At 39.9% G+C, this 21,489-nt stretch overlaps 1 protein-coding gene across 1 annotated transcript in view; it reads right to left on the reverse strand.

The window, feature by feature from the left end:
* The window catches only part of SCIN (scinderin), an 81,465-nt gene that overhangs the window by 1,261 nt on the left and 58,715 nt on the right, over positions 1-21,489 (reverse strand). Inside the window, exons 11-15 of the mRNA XM_061197743.1 lie at positions 16,459-16,629; positions 12,674-12,851; positions 12,250-12,371; positions 9,253-9,330; positions 7,493-7,553 (exon numbers count right to left, since the gene is read on the reverse strand). Coding sequence (XP_061053726.1) covers positions 7,493-7,553; positions 9,253-9,330; positions 12,250-12,371; positions 12,674-12,851; positions 16,459-16,629 — 610 coding nt within the window. The remainder of the gene's footprint in view (positions 1-7,492; positions 7,554-9,252; positions 9,331-12,249; positions 12,372-12,673; positions 12,852-16,458; positions 16,630-21,489) is intronic.

Raw genomic sequence — 21,489 nt, forward strand, 5'->3', positions numbered from 1 at the left:
CCAGAAAAAACAGCATTCCTCAAAAGGAATTTATAAAAATCTAAGTTGGAGGAGCTTCAAGATGGCGGAAGAGTAAGACGTGGAGATCACCTTCCCCCCCCCACAGATACATCAGAAATACATCTACATGTGGAACAACCCCTACAAAACACCTACTGAACGCTGGCAGAAGACCTCAGACCTCCCAAAAGGCAAGAAACTCCCCAAGTACCTGGGTAGGGCAAAAGAAAAAAGAAAAAACAGAGACAAAAGAATAGGGACGGGACCCGCACCAGTGGGAGGGAGCTGTGAAGGAGGAAAGGTTTGCACACACTAGGAAGGCCCTTCGTGGGCGGAGACTGCGGGTGGCGGAGGGGGAGAGCTTTGGAGCCACGGAGGAGAGTGCAGCAACAGGGGTGCGGAGGGCAAAGCGGACAGATTCCCGCACAGAGGATCGGTGACGACCAGCACTCACCAGCCCGAGAGGCTTGTCTGCTCCCCCGCCAGGACAGGTGGGGGCTGGGAGCTGAGGCTCGAGCTTCGGTCGGATCCCAGGGAGAGGACTGGGGTTGGCTGCGTGAACACAGCCTGAAAGGGGCTAGTGTGCCACAGCTAGCCGGGAGGGAGTCCGGGAAAAAGTCTGCAGCTGCTGAAGAGGCAAGAGACCTTTTCTTGCCTCTTTGTTTCTTGGAGCACAAGGAGAGGGGATTAAGAGCACCTCTTAAAGGAGCTCCATAGACGGGCGCGAGCCGCGGCTCTCAGCGCGGACCCCAGAGACAGGCGTGAGACGCTAAGGCTGCTGCTGCCACCAAGAAGCCTGTGTGCAAGCACAGGTCACTATCCACACCTCCCCTCCTGGAGCCTGTGCAGCCCACCACTGCCAGGGTCCCGTGATCCAGGGACAACTTCCCCGAGAGAACGCACGGCACACCTCAGGCTGGTGCAACGTCATGCCGGCCTCTGCCGCCGCAGGCTCGCCCCGCATCCGTACCCCTCCCTCCCCCCGGCCTGAGTGTGCCAGAGCCCCCGAATCAGCTGCTCCTTTAACCCCGTCCTGTCTGAGTGAAGAACAGACGCCCCCAGGCGACCTACACGCAGAGGCAGGTCCAAATCCAAAGCTGAACCCCAGGAGCTGTGCCAACAAAGAAGAGAAAGAGAAATCTCTCCCAGCAGCCTCAGGAGCAGCTGATTAAATCTCCACAATCAACTTGATGTGCCTGCATCTGTGGAATACCTGAATAGACAACGAATCATCCCAAATTGAGGAGGTGGACTTTGGGAGCAAAGATATATATATATTTTCTCCCTTTTTCTCTTTCTGTGAGTGTGTATGTGTATGCTTCTGTGTGTGATTTTGTCTGTATAGCTTTGCTTTTACCATTTGTCCTAGGCTTCTATCCGTCCATTGTTTTTTTTTTTTACTTTTAAAAACACTTTTCTTAAAAATTATTTTTTATTTTTTATTTTAATAACTATTTTATTTTATTTTACTTTATTTTATTTTATCTTCTTTCTTTCTTTCTTTCTATTTTTTCTCCCTTTTATTCTGAGCCACGTGGATGAAAGGCTCTTGGTGCTCCAGCCAGGCATCAGGGCTGTGCCTCTGAGGTGGGAGAGCCAACTTCAGGACACTGGTCCAAAAGAGACCTCCCAGCTCCATGTAATATCAAATGGCGAAAATCTCCCAGAGATCTCCATCTCAACACCAAGACCCAGCTCCACTCAACGATCAGCAAGCTAGAGTGCAGGACACCCTATGCCAAACAACTAGCAGGACAGGAACACAGCCCCATCCATTAGCACAGAGGCTGCCTAAAATCATAATAAGGCCACAGACAGCCCAAAACACACCACCAGACGTGGACCTGCCCACCAGAAAGACAAGATCCAGCCTCATCCACCAGAACACAGGCACTAGTCCCCTCCACCAGGAAGCCTACACAACCCACTGAACCAACCTTAGCCACTGGGGACAGACACCAAAAACAACGGGAACTACGAACCTGCAGCCTGCGAAAAGGAGACCCCAAACACAGTAAGTTAATCAAAATGAGAAGACAGAAAAACACACAGCAGATGAAAGAGCAAGGCAAAAACCCACCAGACCTAACAAATGAAGAGGAAATAGGCAGTCTACCTGAAAAAGAATTCAGAAAAATGAGAGTAAAGATGATCCAAAATCTTGGAAATAGAAAGGAGAAAATACAAGAAACGTTTAACAAGGACCTAGAAGAACTAAAGAGCAAACAAACAATGATGAACAACACAATAAATGAAATTAAAAATTCTCTAGAAGGGATCAATAGCAGAATAACTGAGGCAGAAGAACGGATAAGTGACCTGGAAGATAAAATAGTGGAAATAACTACTGCAGAGCAGAATAAAGAAAAAAGAATGAAAAGAACTGAGGACAGTCTCAGAGACCTCTGGAACAACATTAAACGCACCAACATTCGAATTATAGGGGTCCCAGAAGAAGAAGAGAAAAAGAAAGGGACTGAGAAAATATTTGAAGAGATTATAGTTGAAAACTTCCCTAATATGGGAAAGGAAATAGTTAATCAAGTCCAGGAAGCGCAGAGAGTCCCATACAGGATAAATCCAAGAAGAAACACGCCAAGACACATATTAATCAAACTATCAAAAATTAAATACAAAGACAAAATATTAAAAGCAGCAAGGGAAAAACAACAAGTAACAAATACGGGAATCCCCATAAGGTTAACAGCTGATCTTTCAGCAGAAACTCTGCAAGCCAGAAGGGACTGGCAGGACATATTTAAAGTGATGAAGGAGAAAAACCTACAACCAAGATTACTCTACCCAGCAAGGATCTCATTCAGATTTGATGGAGAAATTAAAACCTTTACAGACAAGCAAAAGCTAAGAGAATTCAGCACTACCAAACCAGCTTTACAACAAATGCTAAAGGAACTTCTCTAGGCAGGAAACACAAGAGAAGGAAAAGACCCACAATAACAAACCCAAAACAATTAATAAAATGGTAATAGGAACATACATAGCAATAACTACCTTAAATGTAAATGGATTAAATGCTCCCACCAAAAGACATAGACTGGCTGAATGGATACAAAAGCAAGACCCGTATATATGCTGTCTACAAGAGACCCACTTCAGACCTAGGGACACATACAGACTGAAAGTGAGGGGATGGAAAAAGATATTTCATGCAAATGGAAATCAAAAGAAAGCTGGAGTAGCAATTCTCATATAAGATAGAATAGACTTTAAAATAAAGACTATTACAAGAGACAAAGAAGGACACTACATAATGATCAAGGGATCGATCCAAGAAGAAGATATAACAATTGTAAATATTTATGCACCCAACATAGGAGCACCTCAATACATAAGGCAAATACTAACAGCCATAAAAGGGGAAATCGACAGAAACACAATCATAGTAGGGGACTTTAACACCCCATTTTCACCAATGGACAGATCATCCAAAATGAAAATAAATAAGGAAACACAAGCTTTAAATGATACATTAAACAAGATAGACTTAATTGATATTTATAGGACATTCCATCCAAAAACAACAGAATACACATTCTTCTCAAGTGCTCATGGAACATTCTCCAGGATAGATCATATCTTGGGTCACAAGTCAAGCCTTGGTAAATTTAAGAAAATTTAAATCATATCAAGTATCTTTTCCGACCACAACGCTATGAGACTAGATATCAATTACAGGAAAAAATCTGTAAGAAATACAAACACATGGAGGCTAAACAACACACTACTTAATAACCAAGAGATCACTGGAGAAATCAAAGAGGAAATCAAAAAATACCTAGAAACAAATGACAATGAAAACACGACGACCCAAAACCTATGGGATGCAGCAAAAGCAGTTCTAAGAGGGAAGTTTATAGCAATACAATCCTACCTTAAGAAACAAGAAACATCTCAAATAAACAACCTAACCTTACACCTAAAGCAATTAGAGAAAGAAGAACAAAAAACACCGCAAGTTAGCAGAAGGAAAGAAATCATAATGATCAGATCAGAAATAAATGAAAAAGAAATTAAGGAAACGATAGCAAAGATCAATAAAACTAAAAGCTGGTTCTTTGAGAAGATAAACAAAATTCTTAAACCATTAGCCAGACTCATCAAGAAAAAAAGGGAGAAGACTCAAATCAATAGAATTAGAAATGAAAAAGGAGAAGTAACAACTGACACTGCAGAAATACAAAGGATCATGAGAGATTACTACAAGCAACTATATGCCAATAAAATGGACAACCTGGAAGAAATGAACAAATTCTTAGAAATGCACAACCTTCCAAGACTGAACCAGGAAGAAATAGAAAATATGAACAGACCAATCACAAGCACTGAAATTGAAACTGTGATTAAAAAATTTCCAACAAACAAAAGCCCAGGACCAGATGGCTTCACAGGTGAATTCTATCAAACATTTAGAGAAGGGCTAACACCTATCCTTCTCAAACTCTTCCAAAATATAGCAGAGGGAGGAACACTCCCAAACTCATTCTACGTGGCCACCATCACCCTTATACCAAAACCAGACAAACATGTCACAAAGAAAGAAAACTACAGGCCAATACCACTGATGAACATAGATGCAAAAATCCTCAACAAAATACTAGCAAACAGAATCCAACAGCACATTAAAAGGATCATACACCATGAGCAAGTGGGGTTTATCCCAGGAATGCAAGGATTCTTCTATATACGCAAATCAATCAATGTGATACACCATATTGACAAATTGAAGGAGAAAAACCATATGATCATCTCAATCGATGCAGAGAAAGCTTTCGACAAAATTCAACACCCATTTATGATAAAAGCCCTGCAGAAAGTAGGCATAGAGGGAACTTTCCTCAACATAATAAAGGCCATATATGACAAACCCACAGCCAACATCCTCCTCAATGGTGAAAAACTGAAACCATTTCCACTAAGATCAGGGACAAGACAAGTTTGCCCACTCTCACCACTATTATTCAACATAGTTTTGGAAGTTTTAGCCACTGCATTCAGAGAAGAAAAAGAAATAAAAGGAATCCAAATCGGAAAAGAAGAAGTAAAGCTGTCACTGTCTGCAGATGACATGATACTATACATAGAGAACCCTAAAGATGCTACCAGAAAACTACTAGAGCTAATCAATGAATTTGGTTAAGTTGCAAGTTACAAAATTAATGCACAGAAATCTCTAGCATTCCTATACACTAATGATAAAAAATCTGAAAGTGAAATTAAGAAAATACTCCCATTTACCACTGCAACAGAAAGAATAAAATATCTAGGAATAAACCTACCTAAGGAGACAAAAGACCTGTATGCAGAAAATTATAAGACACTGATGAAAGAAATTAAAGATGATACAAATAGATGGAGAGATATACCATGTTCTTGGATTGGAAGAATCAACATTGTGAAATTGACTCTACTACCCAAAGCAATCTACAGATTCAATGCAATCCCTATCAAACTACCACTGGCATTTTTCACAGAACTAGAATAAAAAATTTCACAATTTGTATGGAAACACAAAAAACCCCGAATAGCCAAAGCAATCTTGAGAAAGACAAACGGAGCTGGAGGAATCAGGCTCCCTGACTTCAGACTATACTGCAAAGCTACAGTAATCAAGACAGTAAGATACTGGCGCAAAAACAGAAATACAGATCAGTGGAACAGGATAGAAAGCCCAGAGATAAACCCACGCACATATGGTCACCTTATCTTTGATAAAGGAGGCAAGAATATACAGTGGAGAAAAGACAGCCTGTTCAATAAGTGGTGCTGGGAAAACTGGACAGCTACCTGTTAAAAAAATGAAATTAGAACACTCCGTAACACCATACACAAAAAGAAACTCAAAATGGATTAAAGACCTAAATGTAAGGGCAGACACTATGAAACTCTTAGAGGAAAACATAGGCAGAACACTCTATGACATAAATGACGGCAAGATCCTTTTTGACCTACCTCGTAGAGAAATGGAAATAAAAACAAAAATAAACAAATGGGACTTAATGAAACTTAAAAGCTTTTGCACAGCAAAGGAAACCATAAACAAGGCGAAAAGACAACCCTCACGATGGGAGAAAATATTTGCAAATGAAACAACTGACAAAGGATTAATCTCCAAAATTTACAAGCAGCTCATGCAGCTCAATATCAAAAAAAGAAACAACCCAATCCAAAAATGGGCAGAAGACCTAAACAGACATTTCTCCAAAGAAAACATACAGATGGCCAACAAACACATGAAAGAATGCTCAACATCATTAATCATTAGAGAAATGCAAATCAAAACTACAATGCGATATCATCTCACACCTGTCAGAATGGCCATCATCAAAACATCTACAAACAATAAATGCTGGAGAGGGTGTGGAGAAAAGGGAACCCTCTTGCACTGTTGGTGGGAATGTAAATTGATACAGCCACTATGGAGAACAGTATGGAGGTTCCTTAAAAAACTAAAAATAGAACTACCATATGACCCAGCAATCCCACTACTGGGCATACACCCTGAGAAAACCATAATTCAAAAAGAGTCATGTGCCAAAATGTTCATTGCAGCTCTATTTACAATAGCCAGGACATGGAAGCAACCTAAGTGTCCATCGACAGATGAATGGATAAAGAAGATGTGGCACATATATACAATGGAGTATTACTCAGCCATAAAAAGAAACGAAATGGAGTTATTTGTAGTGAGGTGGATGGACCTAGAGTCTGTCATACAGAGTGAAGTAAGTCAGAAAGAGAAAAACATATACCGTATGCTAACACATATATATGGAATCTAAGAAAGAAAAAAAAAAAGGTCATGAAGAACCTAGGGGCAAGACAGGAATAAAGACACAGACCTACTAGAGAATGGACTTGAGGACACGGGGAGGGGGAAGGGTAAGCTGTGACAAAGTGAGAGAGTGGCATGGACATATATACACTATCAAACGTAAAATAGATAGCTAGTGGGAAGCAGCCGCATAGCACAGGGAGATCAGCTCGGTGCTTTGTGACCACCTAGAGGGGTGGGATAGGGAGGGGGGGAGGGAGGGAGATGCAAGAGGGAAGAGATATGGGAACATATGTATATGTATAACTGATTCACTTTGTCATAAAGCAGAAACTAACACACCATTGTAAAGCAATTATACTCCAATAAAGATGTTAAAAAAAAAAAATCTAAGTTAAACCAGCTATGGAGGTTTTACTATTTCCATAATAAAAAAAAAGTGTTTAAGTGAATTAAAAATTTTCAGATTAAATTGATATAATTACATCCTAAATTAGATAACAAAATATTTTTCTTGTTCCTTTTCTGAAATTCTTCAGTTTAAAAAAAATTCCATTACTCTTTAGTTCTGAAGATGAAAGCTAAGATTCTTCTTGGTTTTGATACGTGGTTTTGGAGGACGTGGTAAAAAGAGAAGTCAGGAACTTGGTAACACCTGTTCAGAATTACTGTCATAATTGCCCACGGGATCTAGCTTACCAGACTTCAGAGATTCTGATCTCTCAACTTCATTGGCATCTTTTCCAATCCAAATAAAAATCTGAAAAATGAAGCAATAATAATATACATGGTTTTGGGAGTGTAGATGTGGTGCAAGCCTTATGCAAAGTGCTTCTCATACAATCCCACTTAATCTTCACAACAACCCCAAAGTCAGGGGTGTGGAGATGGAGGTGCAGAGAGGTTCAATCACTTTCCTAATGTATACACTTACTAAGAGACGTCTAAATTTATATCCAGCCAGTTTGACTCCAGATTTCACATTCTGGTATTTTATGTTTATATAGTATTTTCTAGTTATTAAGTGAGCTTTCCTTAAAACCACACATTGGCTGGTTTTTTGCACTCAACCGTGGGGTGTGTAAGGCAGTCAGTATACCCATACTATTACCCTGGGGAAACCATATGTAGCTTGTTTGTGGGCACCACAGACTCCCTTTAGGATCACCTAACTTAGCCCTAGGGTTCTTGTCCTATGGTATTGTATCCTGTCACACTTTGGTAAAAGTGCTATAATGTTTAATATTTAAATACTGATTCTTAAAAACAGATATATGTTCTGTATGTATCCTTCTTGTCAAATGTGTAGGTTTTCTGCTTCAATGATGAAAAATTCTCCTGAATTCCCTTATATTTAAATCACTTTAAAATCACTTGTTGGCAGAGAAATTTTGGTCAAATTAGTTTTGATTACATTCTAATGCATACTGAAAGTGCTAGAATATTTGCTTGCAGGCACAGAACAAACCATGACAGCATGCCCACGTAAATGAAAAGTATGATTGAAAAACAAATGAAATGTAGTACAGGAAATACTCTGAAGTATCCATGATTATGGAAGCAACAGAGCTGACTACAAATGGAAAAGATTAAATTCTTCTGAATAAGGAAACATTCTTATAATTCTTAAATACACAAAGGTGTTTTATTGACATAAGGTTTTAAATTTCACATCTAGAAATAAGTGATCCATTCACTTAGGGAGAATCTGTGGCTAGATCCCAAACTCAAATATGGTAATTCTAGACCAAGAAGCTAAGTTGTAATATAACTGAATGACTTAGCAAGTAAGAACAAACCTAAAAGTAACAAGTCTCTGTGGTTGGCTCTAAGACTAGACCTAATTCAGATAAGTGTTTTATAATTGTTCTATATGATTTAGCTCCTAACATATTTATTTTTCCCTTTCACAGAAGAAAACAACTAACAGATGTGACATATAAAATCGCCATTAATTTTCTATCAAATAAAGATATATACATAACAGTAATATATTTTACTGTGTAGATTCAAAACTATTCTGTGTCTATTCCTTCCCCAGGGAAGGGGTCTCCTAGGACTTTCTGTCAAATTTCAAGAGAAATTCTGAATATTTTGGTCTTCCTGAGGCATCGTACCCCCCCATGCATTGCAACCAACTAATGCATTTATTACTTAAATGAGTGGATGAATGAATGTATGAATAAATTAGGAACAAGTGAATTTTACAAATAAATGAAAAGTAGGGGATTTTTGGCCAAAACTATACAGCCAAAGATGGTAGCCGTGGAATTATTTCCATATTAAGAAACCAACTTGCCACACTGGTTTTATTTTTTGCCAAACTCTGGAGAGTTTCTTTTAAATACAGCCTAAATCCATGGGTCCGTTTATTATTAGACTTGCTATTTCTCAAAGCAGGTTGTGTCAGGTCCCAACTATAAGTACACTCTCTTGCTATGAACAAAATACAGCTTTACCTGTTCCCAAGCATCTAGTAACATGACATCATCTTCTGCTAAATCATCCTGGGTGAACTCTCCTGGAACCTCTTCAACCTGAAATGTATAAAAAAGCTTGATGACCAAACAGTCAAGCAGTGATTTTTCTAATATACGGGATACAAACGCCTTGTATTATTTGGAGCATAGCAAAAAAAAGTTTGGTAGCCATTTTTTTCTTCCTTTTGGGCAGTTAAAGATTTAAATAATTGTTTATCTGTTTAATCAGGTATCACAAACTCAGGGTATCTTATTTGGGGAGGACAGTGCTTAACATAAACATTGCATATGGCCTTAGAGAGACCATGTACAGTCAATCTGGCCACAGTTGTCTCTAATTCTACTTCCTTATGACAAGTTGCTTCACAGATTTCTAGATTTCTGTTGCCTTCCTAGTTCCTAAAGACATTTAAGTTTATGATCTGGGTATTAAATCGTCTTTCATTTTGTAGGTCAAGATTATTTTAATAAAATCAGTAAGTCTGGTCATTTTTATGAATCAATCATTTTCCATAAGATGATATTATAACAATATTCCATATGCAAAGCTTCATTATTTTTATTTTAAATGGGTTAAATTGTGTTCTCCGTAGTTAACGTTAAAGGGTAATGGGGAGGGTTAGTTTAATGCACCCATTACCAGCAGGCATGCATTAATCTAAAGTTCAAATTTTTAAAAGAATTCTGGATGAAACCCCCCCTGATCCTTAGGAAGGTATGGTAAATTGGATTATGGTTTGCTCCTTCCCTCTACTGTGTGACTCTGCAGGTGAAGTTGACTGTGGCCTTGCCCTTGTCATACTAGCAAATGCGACTCAGGGGCCCTCCTGTGCTCCTGGGCTCTGTCCTGGGAAGAACAGGCATGACCCCAACCTGAAGCCCCCTGAGCATGACAATACCTGTTTGTTGTAATCTGATGACATTTTGAGATTGTTACACAAAAAACAAACAAACACTAACCATTTACAGAGGGCAAATTTGTTTATATTTTCTTTTTACAGAATAACTACCAATTACATAATGCTTAAAAAAAGCAAAAACCTTAAATATCACTTACTCCATGCCTGGCACTGTTGTATATATGCAACAACTAATTTAATATTCACAACAACCCTATGAAGTAGGTACTAGGATTATCCCCATTTTTCAGATGAGAAAATTATAGCACAGAGAGGGTAAGTAACCAGCCTAGGGTCACACAGCCAGTAAATAATATCGCCAAGTAAGTGATATCAAACAGGCAGAATGGTTCTAAAAGCTGCGCTTTTAACCAATAGGCTCTGCTGTATTGTATGAATCTACATGTCTAAAGCTTGCTTTCTGATGATGAGATCAAACACTTGTTAGTAACACTCCTTTTCCTTAAAATGTGAAGGGATTAGCGTTCCAAATATCAAACAAGAAAATGAGTAGGTGTAAAGGAAAGTATATTTCTCTTAAATATGTGAATGACAAAAACCAAAAACTAATAGTTTTTTTAATCTAAGAACAAAGCCTAGGTGTTATTTTTGTAACATATATCTCCATTGGAAACAAACATGTTATTTACAGCATTATTAGTAGATAATACTAATAAGAAATTATAGGAGCATATGCTGAAAAAGCCATTGTTTGGATGCAATATTAAATCAACAGTCAAAAGAGTAAAACAACAGATTTTTCTGACAGCAAGTTTATAAAATATATGGATTTCCTGCAAAGTAGGTGAACAACTGTGGTGCCCAGCCACATAATATTTATCACAATCCACCATTTAAATCTTTAATTTTTAGGTCAAATCACATGTAAGCTTCAAGTGTGGTTCACACATGAGCAGTTTCTTCTTCAAAGCATTTTATTTCAAGCATGCCATGTACCTGGGAAAATACTTACTAAATTTTCATGTGTGTGTTGAAAAGTAAAGCTTGTATTTACCAAGACTTGATGACCAAATCTTTAGTTCAGATTTTATAGGCAAGGAATTTGTTCTTTAAATGAAAGATTTACACAAAAACTTAGTAGGTCAAACAGAGAAAGCAGAATTTTTGTGATTAAACTGAGATGAGGGGCCACAGCCCAGGATATTTTAGAGACCCATAGACAATCACTCTTGTACACAAATACTTTTACTTTGAATTGCCTAGAATTCAAAGCTTGTGAATTCAAAGCTATGACATAAAATATTCCTGCTGGGGCTTCCCTGGTGGCGCAGTGGTTGAGAATCTGCCTGCCAATGCAGGGGACACGGGTTCGAGCCCTGGTCCGGGAAGATCCCACATGCCGTGGAGCAACTGGGCCCGTGAGCCACAACTACTGAGCCTGCGTGTCTGGAGCCTGTGCTCCGCAACAAGAGAGGCCACGATAGTGAGAGGCCCGCGCACCGTGATGAAGAGTGGCCCCCGCTTGCCGCAACTGGTGAAAGCCCTCGCACAGAAACAAAGACCCAACACAGCCATAAATAAATAAATAAATAAATTAATTAATTAATTTAAAAAAATTCCTGCTGATTTCAGTTAATTTGCAGGTGTGTATGGAGCTTTCTGTGATTTTGCCCAAGGATCATAATATTTCCATAATATTTTTTATTCCGTCAACATGGTGAAACTTTTTATTCCCGTGGGAAACTGCAGTGTAAAATTTACATAGTTTGATGAGAGAAACCACTATTGTTGCGTACAGAAAGCATCAAATCATTAAATTAGCAAATCCAACCACACGCATATTCGTACCGAAATGACCACATGCTGACACAGGTGCAAAGTAGCTGATATATTTAAGAGCAGCTTGATTAATATAGTACATTACAGTATTCCGATGCTTTCACATCCATTACGTCACTGGCTCTTAAACCAACCCTGCGTGGAGCAAAGATTGTCACCTGTGGTTTGCAGGTAAAGTAAAACTGAGAATCAGGGCAGGAACGCGTTAGAGCAACACCAGAATGCTTCTCTCTCCCACTGATGCTGGTTCTACCCCAGGGTTTCACGGCACACTTACAAAGAATCTTCCAGTTTTGTTGGAGCAGGCGTAAAGCCGAGGTGGATGGTCTTCAGCCTGGGTTTCTAGCAGGGGAGAGGTCTGGTAGCCTTTTTTCCCTCCAAGGGAATTCCAAAACTCCTCTGTGGAAAACACAACAAGTTAGCCAGTGCATTTTCAGAAGCATATGGTCAGTACTGCTTTACCTTAACAAATAATCGTATCTCACCTCAACTTCACTGTTAAGAAGTTACTTAAATAGAGCAGAAGAAGTTACTTAAATATAGTAGGTACCATCACCCACTTTTGCAACTAGTGAATGGGTTCTTAATGTCCTACAACCATTACAAAGTTCCTATTTATGACAAAAATAAATAAATTACATGATAAGCAAGTATGCCAAATATAAGTTCTGGCTAGTGTCCTTGGCCTCACCTATACACACCTGGTTCCTCGCCTTCCTGAATCCTCGTGGTTTTACATTTGAGGACACTTGCCACGTACTCTGCTCCCTTCTCCTCCTCCTGGCTGGCCCCTTTTCCTCTCCAGATGTAGCCATTATTTTGTCGTAGTTTCAGGACAAAAGCATCATTGGAATTCAATGACTTTGCATCAACATCTACCTAGAGTATGAAGAAAAATAACACAATGATGTAAATTCACTGCTGCTCCCTCAATAAACATGTCCAAGAAGCTGCGACAGTGCCAAACCACCTACAGACTTCTGTCCTGACCCAGGATATTAATTCAGGGGGCACCAGGACACCCCTAGGGGGTTAGAAACATTAGGAGCACATTGCACTGTGTCACTTTAATGCTCACCCACCCGAAGACAGTAGCACAAGGCTCTGAGAATAAAATAAGGCAAACTTAAATGATACATAACAAGGATAATATTCAAAGAGACCGCAAGAAGGAGGATGGGCTATAATTGATGTTTGGAAAGAGGATGTAATATTCACAAATGATAAACGTAAAGCACAGTGTTCAGTTTTTCTCTCCCCCCACTAAAGAGGTTTGTCAAATAATCAAAGGGACACAGAAAAATCATAAAACAGGGACTGGGGTCTAATACAGGCAAAGAGATAACAACATAGATTCACTAAAAGGTTCTCCAGGCTCAGATAAATTACAGCTCAAATTATAAGAGACTGTTTATAGGGGGTTAAAAACACAGCACTGACATACCCCCTCCTTTCAACTGAGAAGCTGTGGACACCGTCTGGGATGAGCCAGGTGAGCACAGCTCCAGTCAGTGTGGCTGCAGCGTGAGTGAGAGGCACCTGGCTGAGACCAGACTCCAGCCTGAGGGTGAGGCTGACAGTGGAGCCTCGGGGCAGGGACGAGGCATGTGCGGAGTCTCAGGCTTGGGAGTGAGTCTGAGGTCCTAGGATGGGCTTGTGCCTTTGACTGCGTCTATGACCTTGTCATTTTGTGTCTCTGCACTGGCCTCTGTGAGACCCTCTGTCTGACTATAGGATTGTATGACTGTGACAGTATGTATATGACTCTCTGTGGGACTATGGGACTCCATGTGAGGTGTGCTAACAGGGAGATGAAGAAGAACCAGGAAACAAGACTGTGATAGAGCAGCCATGAGAGGAAGAAATCAAGAGTGTGGTGTCCTGAGGCCAAGTGAAAAGAGTGCCTCAAGAAGGAGCTGGTGGGGCTTCCCGGGTAGCGCAGTGGTTGAGAGTCTGCCTGCCAGTGCAGGGGAAACAGGTTCGGGCCCTGGTCCGGGAAGATCCCACATGCCGTGGAGCGGCTGGGCACGTGAGCCACAACTACTGAGCCTGCGCATCTGGAGCCTGTGCTCTGCAACAAGAGAGGCCGCGATAGTGAGAGGCCCGCGCACCGCGATGAAGAGTGGCCCCCGCTCGCTGCAACTAAAGAAAGCCCTCGCGCAGAAACGAAGACCCAACACAGACAAAATAAATACATTAATTAATTAAAAAAAAAAAAAACAGGAAGGAGAAAAAATGGGTAAGATCTCAAAAAAAAATTTTTTTTAAAAAAAGAAGGAGCTGGTGATTGGCTGTCCAAATGATGCAGTTTGACCAACTGTGTCGAGCTGCCAGAGGAAGGCATCAACCATGTGGAGAGTTGGGTTTCACCAGGTTCGTCAGGACCCTGTCCCCAGAGAGAGCACTAGAGGAGCAACGAACAGTTGCTGGAGGTTTTAAAGATGTGTCCCAGGTGCTGGTAACACTCAGAGAAGTGGTCATCATCCTCTTTCAGTAGGAAGGAGGCTCCATGGACCAAGCTCAAAGGAATCTATCAGATGTGATGATGGAGATTTATAGGAACTATGACTTCCAATTTCTAATCCAAATGCCTCCTTACTGGTACAGAGGAAAGAGCTTGGATGATAGAGAGACAGGTGACAAGAGGCCCATGCCCAGACTGGTGTGGGATCCTGGTGGTAGTTCCAAAATAGAACATAAGAAAGCTTTAGCCTCCCAGGAGATGAAAACAGAAAGACTATAAACAATGTTTCGACTAGTGCATTTCAGAGAGGCTAGGAATGCAAAGGCTGGTTTGAGAGGCTGCAAGAAAATAAAGAATCTGCATCGCAAGCAGCTCACAATGGCTCCTAAAGAAGTACCCACTGGGAAGAGACCAGGACCATAACGATTCTCCTTGACTCTTGCATCTGAAATCAACTGAGAGGGCCTGTAGGTGAAGGCTTCACCGTCAATTTGATAGATTAAAAAAAGTAGTCATAATTGAACACATGAGAATCCATGCACAGAAGGTTCTGGATGAGATCAATACCTAACGGCATTTAAATTATATGACTAAATGAGATCACTCTGAAGAGGGCCAAGACTGAGCCTCAGAGGGTTCCAGAGCTTAGAGGACGAGCAGAGGAGGAGAACCCAGCAGAGCTGGATGGGAGTGCAAATACTCTTCAGAAGAGTGCCCCTCAAGTGTGGAAGAAATCCTGCTAAGTGAGGGGTTCCAGAAGCCTCGTAAAAAGATAGCGTTTTGAGAAGACAGAAAAGGGTGGCTCTGGCAAATGCTAGCAGGAGGCTGAGAAAAGCGGGGTCAGACAAGAGGCTTTTGACGGCAAAAGGCAGGGCTTTGGCAAACTAGATAAAGCCCATCCGGCTGGAGGGGCAGGAGGGGATGGTGGAGTGGAGTCCAGTACAGGACCACAAGTGTGAGATGAAGTGGAGTCAAGACACAACTGTTGGATGAGAGGAGCCAGACTGATGGAGACAGTGAGACAACGACTGAAGCCACCAAACAATAAGAGGGGAAGGACCGGGAGCTCAGACAGCACAGGGGGATGGGGGAGGGAGACGGATAAGAAGAAGTCAAAAGGGCAAGGGTCGAGCAAGGAGGGGACCCCACCACCGGTCCCTGGTCAGCGGGCACTGAGGGAAAACACAACTTCCACTTGAGGAGGCTGTATGGGAATCTGTGTCCTCAGAACACAGCCACGGAGCAAGAAGGCAGGGTGGCTTAGAGAAGAGGTTGAGGGGGGGGAGGGATGCTGTGACCCACCTGGTTTTAAGGGCTCAGCTGAACAACTTGGCAAATGGTCCAGGTTTGGGGATATACAGAGAGTGCAGGGCAGTTAGGGGTGACTTGGGAGACTTGGGTTTCAACGGTGACTAAGGTGACCAGGTTATGAAGGGTGATGAATCCTCCCTGAGGTCAAAGCACTCAGCCATTTAAAAACTTGGGCCCAGTAGCCTTGCCCATACCTGGTGGTCTTGTGGTCTGACACTGTGATCTGGGGTTTGACTTCTTTCACAGCTGCTGTCAGAGACAGCTTGTGTGGCCTTAACAGCTGAGTTATGGTTCCGGCCCAGTGTGGTGAAGCTTGCTTTCCACGGTCCTTACACTTGTACAAATAAGGGCCCTCCCTCTTGAATTTCCCTAGTGTGGTCACCTGACCATCACCCTCAATCCATCTTCCCCCAGGCCTTTCAAGACAGAGCTTAAGCTGCCTCACGACTTTGACGCTTGATTTGTTACATTACTCTTAAAATTCATTTGTTTTGTTATAAGCTGGTTGAAAAATATGAGAGGCCTGGTATCTGAAGTTAACTTTTTACTTGATTCTCCGGCTTTTAATACTTTTTATGGTGAACACTGGATTAATTATAGAAATGAAGGGGGTTTACTTGCCAATTTTTTTAAAGACTAGTATTTGTTGATGGCTCAGGTCCACTGGGGAGCCCATGAGCAGGGCAGGTTTTATTGAATGCATGATGTTACCTCCACAATTCTGGTGATCGATGCCAGGTTTCTTCGGACTTGAAAGAGGCGTGTAGGGGGGGCCGGCACCTGACCTCCTTTCTTTGATGTTCCGTTCTTGTAAATAATGAGCGGTTTGTCTTTGAACAAACTCAGCAGGTGAGCAGGTTCTTTGCCTTGGGAGACTCGGATCTGGGGGCGGCGGGGATAAAAGAAATTAATAAAGAGTGCAATGAAAGAAGACCGTATTTCCAAAGGCGTCCTTATTTTTCTCTTTGAAAACAAAATTAAAAATATATAAAAAGTCAAGAGCAGGAGGAACGATGAATCAACAGAAAATACAGGTTAATGATAATCAAGCAGAGCTTCCTCACTGACTTAGGAACCATTCGTTACTCCAGACACAGCACCTTCTCGGGGGACACAGCACCACACTGCACCACTTTCTGCTTCCAGAAAGCACAAAGTTTCAAGTCTGTTCATCTACAACTCCAAAAGGGGAAAAACAACGAAGTGCTGATGTATGCCGTCTTTTATGAAAATTACTCTTTTTTTTACAAGGGCACCAAGCTTTCCAGATGTTTAGGGGTATACCTGTCTCTCACGTGTTTTGGATCTCGTTCAGTAGGTTAGGAGATGTGCATTCATTCAAATTCTTCCAAAAATAAGACAACACGAAAGTATACTCATTCTTTTTACATCCCTACCACTGTGAGATGAAAAAAATCATCGTAATCTGGGGATGAATAAAGATTTCAATCCAAACATCAAAAACTGGCAAAAATAAACAGAATAGACTTTCTACTTTTTAGCTTACCTATGGAAATGGTAATAGTAGTTTGCTTAATATAAGCTCTTTTTAAAATACAATATAAGGACTTTTCAGGATAAGGAAATGGAAGAAAATAAATGGCAAGTTATTTAATTTCACCTATTAGTTTAACAACAGATACTGGATCAGATCCGAATTTCCTATCTCTTGCATAATCTATTGATGCATGTATTTACATAAAGAGTTCAAATTTTGTGTCACTCTCCTGTTTTTTTCAATTATTTGCCCTATGCTAAAATTGAAATATCTCTCCTACCCTGGTCTGTCTTTTTCTAGAAGCCAAGAGAATGGGAATGCTGATGCACATACCATCATAGGGAAGCCTAGGGAGCACTGAAAGTAACTAACTCCACAAATATCTTTCAACTAGTAGACATTCAAATAAGCGAGTAACAAATTAAAACGTCTTTTGAGTCACACCCCAAAGCTTGGGGTGAGGTTAGCTAAGACCTCCTAAACTGCCGTTGGCTAGCATTTCCCATAACATTGAGAAAACCTCAAGTGCCAACATGAAAGAAAGAGGGCTACTGATTAAGACCCATTCTCCACTGTGAAATGAAAATAAGAGATAGAAAGGTAAATTGAAAATTTTTCAGTACTGTTAATACAGTCTATGAAGGAATGTTTAAAACAGCAATTCAGGACTTTATTTGTGCATTGTTGTAAACCACCGCCATCTCGTGGTAAAACTAAGCATTACCATTTCATTGTCAATTTAGGATTCAATTGGCTGACACTGGAAATTCATTCATTGGGTATATCAAATATTTAACTGTGAAATATAGAATTTATAAGGCACAGGGCCTTATCTTCAAAGTTTTTGCATGATTCGGTAAGCACTACTTGAAAGATCAACTAAATGACATAGATGATGTCAGTTCTTAGAAATATTTCATTCAAGAAATGAATATAAACTCTATGCCAATAAAATGGACAACCTGGAAGAAATGGACAAATTCTTAGAAAGGTATAGCCTTCCAAGACTGAACCAGGAAGAAACAGAAAATATGAACAGATCAATCACAAGTAATGAAATTGAAACTGCAATTAAAAATCTTCCAACAAACAAAACTCCAGGACCAGATGGCTTCACAGGCGAATTCTATCAAACATTTAGAGAAGAGCTTACACCCATCCTTCTCAAACTCTTCCAAAAAATTGCAGAGGAAGGAACACTCCCAAACTCATTCTACGAGGCCACCATCACCCTGATGCTAAAATCAGACAAAGATACTACCAAAAGAGAAAATTATAGACCAATATCACTGATGAATATAGATGCAAAAATCCTCAACAAAATACTAGCAAACAGAATCTAACAACACATTAAAAGGATCATACAACCATGATCAAGTGGGATTTATCCCAGGGATGCAAGGATTCTTCAATATATGCAAATCAATGTGAAACACCACATTAACAAATTGAAGAATAAAAACCATACGATCATCTCAATAGATGCAGAAAAAGCTTTCGACAAAATTGAACACCCATTTATGATAAAAACTCTCCAGAAAGTGGGCAGAGAGGGAACCTACCTCAACATAATAAAGGCCATATACGACAAACCCACAGCAAACATCATTCTCAATGGTGAAAAACTGAAACCATTTCCTCTAAGATCAGGAACAAGACAAGGATGTCCACTCTCACCACCATTATTCAACATAGTTTTGCAAGTCCTAGCCATGGCAATCAGAGAAGAAAAAGAAATAAAAGGAATACAAATTGGAAAAGAAGAAGTAAAACTGTCACGGTCAGCAGATGACATGATACTATACATAGAGAATCCTAAAGATGCCACCCAAAAACTACTAGAGCTAATCAATGAATTTGGGAAAGTTGCAGGATACAAAATTAATGCACAGAAATCTCTTGCATTCCTATACACTAATGATGAAAAATTTGAAAGAGAAATTAAGGAAACACTCCCATTTACCACTGCAACAAAAAGAATAAAATACCTAGGAATAAACCTACCTAGGGAGACAAAAGACCTGTAAGCAGAAAACTATAAGACACTGATGAAGAAATCAAAGATGACACAAACAGATGGAGAGATATACCATGTTCTTGGATTGGTAGAATCAATATCGTGAAAATGACTATACTACGCAAAGCAATCTACAGATTCAATGCAATCCGTACAAATTACCAATGGCATTTTATACAGAACTAGAACAAAACATTCTTAAAATTTGTATGGAAACACAAAAGACCCCGAATAGCCAAAGCAATCTTGAGGGAAAAAAACGGAGCTGGAGGAATCAGACTCCCTTACTTCAGACTATACTACAAAGCGACAGTAATCAAGACAATATGGCTCTGGCACAAAAACAGAAATATAGATCAATGGAACAAGATAGAAAGCCCAGAGATAAACCCACGCACCTATAGTCAACTAATCTAAGACAACGGAGGCAAGGATATACAATGGAGAAAAGACAGTCTCTTCAATAAGTTGTTCTGGGAAAACTGGACAGCTACATGTTAAAGAATGAAATTAGAACACTCCCTAACACCATACACAAAAATAAACTCAAAATGGATTAAAGACCTAAATGTCAGACCGGACACTATAAAACTCTTAGAGGAAAACATAGGCAGAACACTCTTTGACATAAATCACAGCAAGATCTTTTTTGATCCACCTCCTAGAGTAATGGAAATAAAAACAAAAATAAACAAATGGGACCTAATGAAACCTAAAAGCTTTTGCACAGCAAAGGAAACTATAAACAAGACAAAAAGACAACCCTCAGAATGGGAGAAAATATTTGCAAATGAATCAATGGACAAAGGATTAATCTCCAAAATATATAAACAGCTCATGCAGTTCAATATTAAAAAAAAACAAACAACCCAATAAAAAAATGTGCAGAAGACCTAAATAGACATTTCTCCAAAGAAGACATACAGATGGCCAAGAGGCACATGAAAAGCTGCTCAACATCACTAATCATTAGAGAAATGCAAATCAAAACTACAGTGAGGTATCACCTCACACTGGTTAGAATGGCCATCATCAGAAAATCTACAAACAACAAATGCTGGAGCGGGTATGGAGAAAAGGGAACCCTCTTGCACTGTTGTTGGGAATGTAAATGGATACAGCCACTATGGAGAATAGTATGGAGGTTCCTTAAAAAACTAAAAATACAATTACCATATGACCCAGCAATCCCACTACTGGGCATATACCCAGAGAAAACCATAATTCAAAAAGGCACATGCACCCCACTGTTCACTGCAGCACTATTTACAATAGCCAGGTCACGGAAGTAACCTAAATGCCCATCGAGAGACGAATGGATAAATAAGATGTGGTACATATATACAATGGAATATTACTCAGCCATAAAAAGGAATGAAATTGGGTCATTTGTAGAGACATGGATGGACCTAGAGACTGTCATACAGAGTGAAATAAGTCAGAAAGAGATAAACAAATATCGTATATTAACACATGTATGTGGAATCTAGAAAAATGGTGCAGACAAACCGGTTTGCAGGGCAGAAATAGAGACACAGATGTAGAGAACAAACATATGGACACCAACGGGGGAAAGCGGGGGTGGTGGTGGTGGTGGGATGAACTGGGAGATTGGGATTGACATGTATACACTAATATACATAAAACAGATAACTAATAAGAACCTGCTGTATAAAAAACAAATAAAATTAAATTCAAAAAAAAGAAATGAATGTAATAGTTCATGGGGAACTTCACGGGGAGTTACTGCATTTACAGAATTCAATCATCTTGTTAATTTGTTAATTAACAATTAACAAAGTTAGTTTATTTTTTAAAAGTTAATATGCACCTTTAAATTTAGGTCTAACTTGCTTTATTTAGGAACTAAAATCCAAGATGGAAAGAAAACCAGCTGGAAGACCAAATTCACTCTCCACATCTCAGTTTTTATGTACTAAAGTATCGGACTTCCTTTTCTAATTACTTTCTACCTTTGAAGAAGCCATTACACATTCATAAAGATTTGAAAACTGGAAAGTGATCACCTGGAAGTGATAACTCAGGTAGAACAGTTTTAATAACAAGTGGCTATCATTGATCTGATATGATCCTAAAGGAATGATTCTTTGGGGCTCTTAAATCTGTGAATAGTTTATTTTTGTTTCTGTTTTTTAAATTTTGTTTGCTCCCTCTTTTCCAGAATCTGAGAGAACGAGTATGGCATGAGAATAGGAACATTTAAATT

The sequence above is a fragment of the Eubalaena glacialis genome, chromosome 8, assembly GCF_028564815.1.
Source record: "Eubalaena glacialis isolate mEubGla1 chromosome 8, mEubGla1.1.hap2.+ XY, whole genome shotgun sequence".
NCBI classification, from domain to species: Eukaryota; Metazoa; Chordata; class Mammalia; order Artiodactyla; family Balaenidae; genus Eubalaena; species Eubalaena glacialis.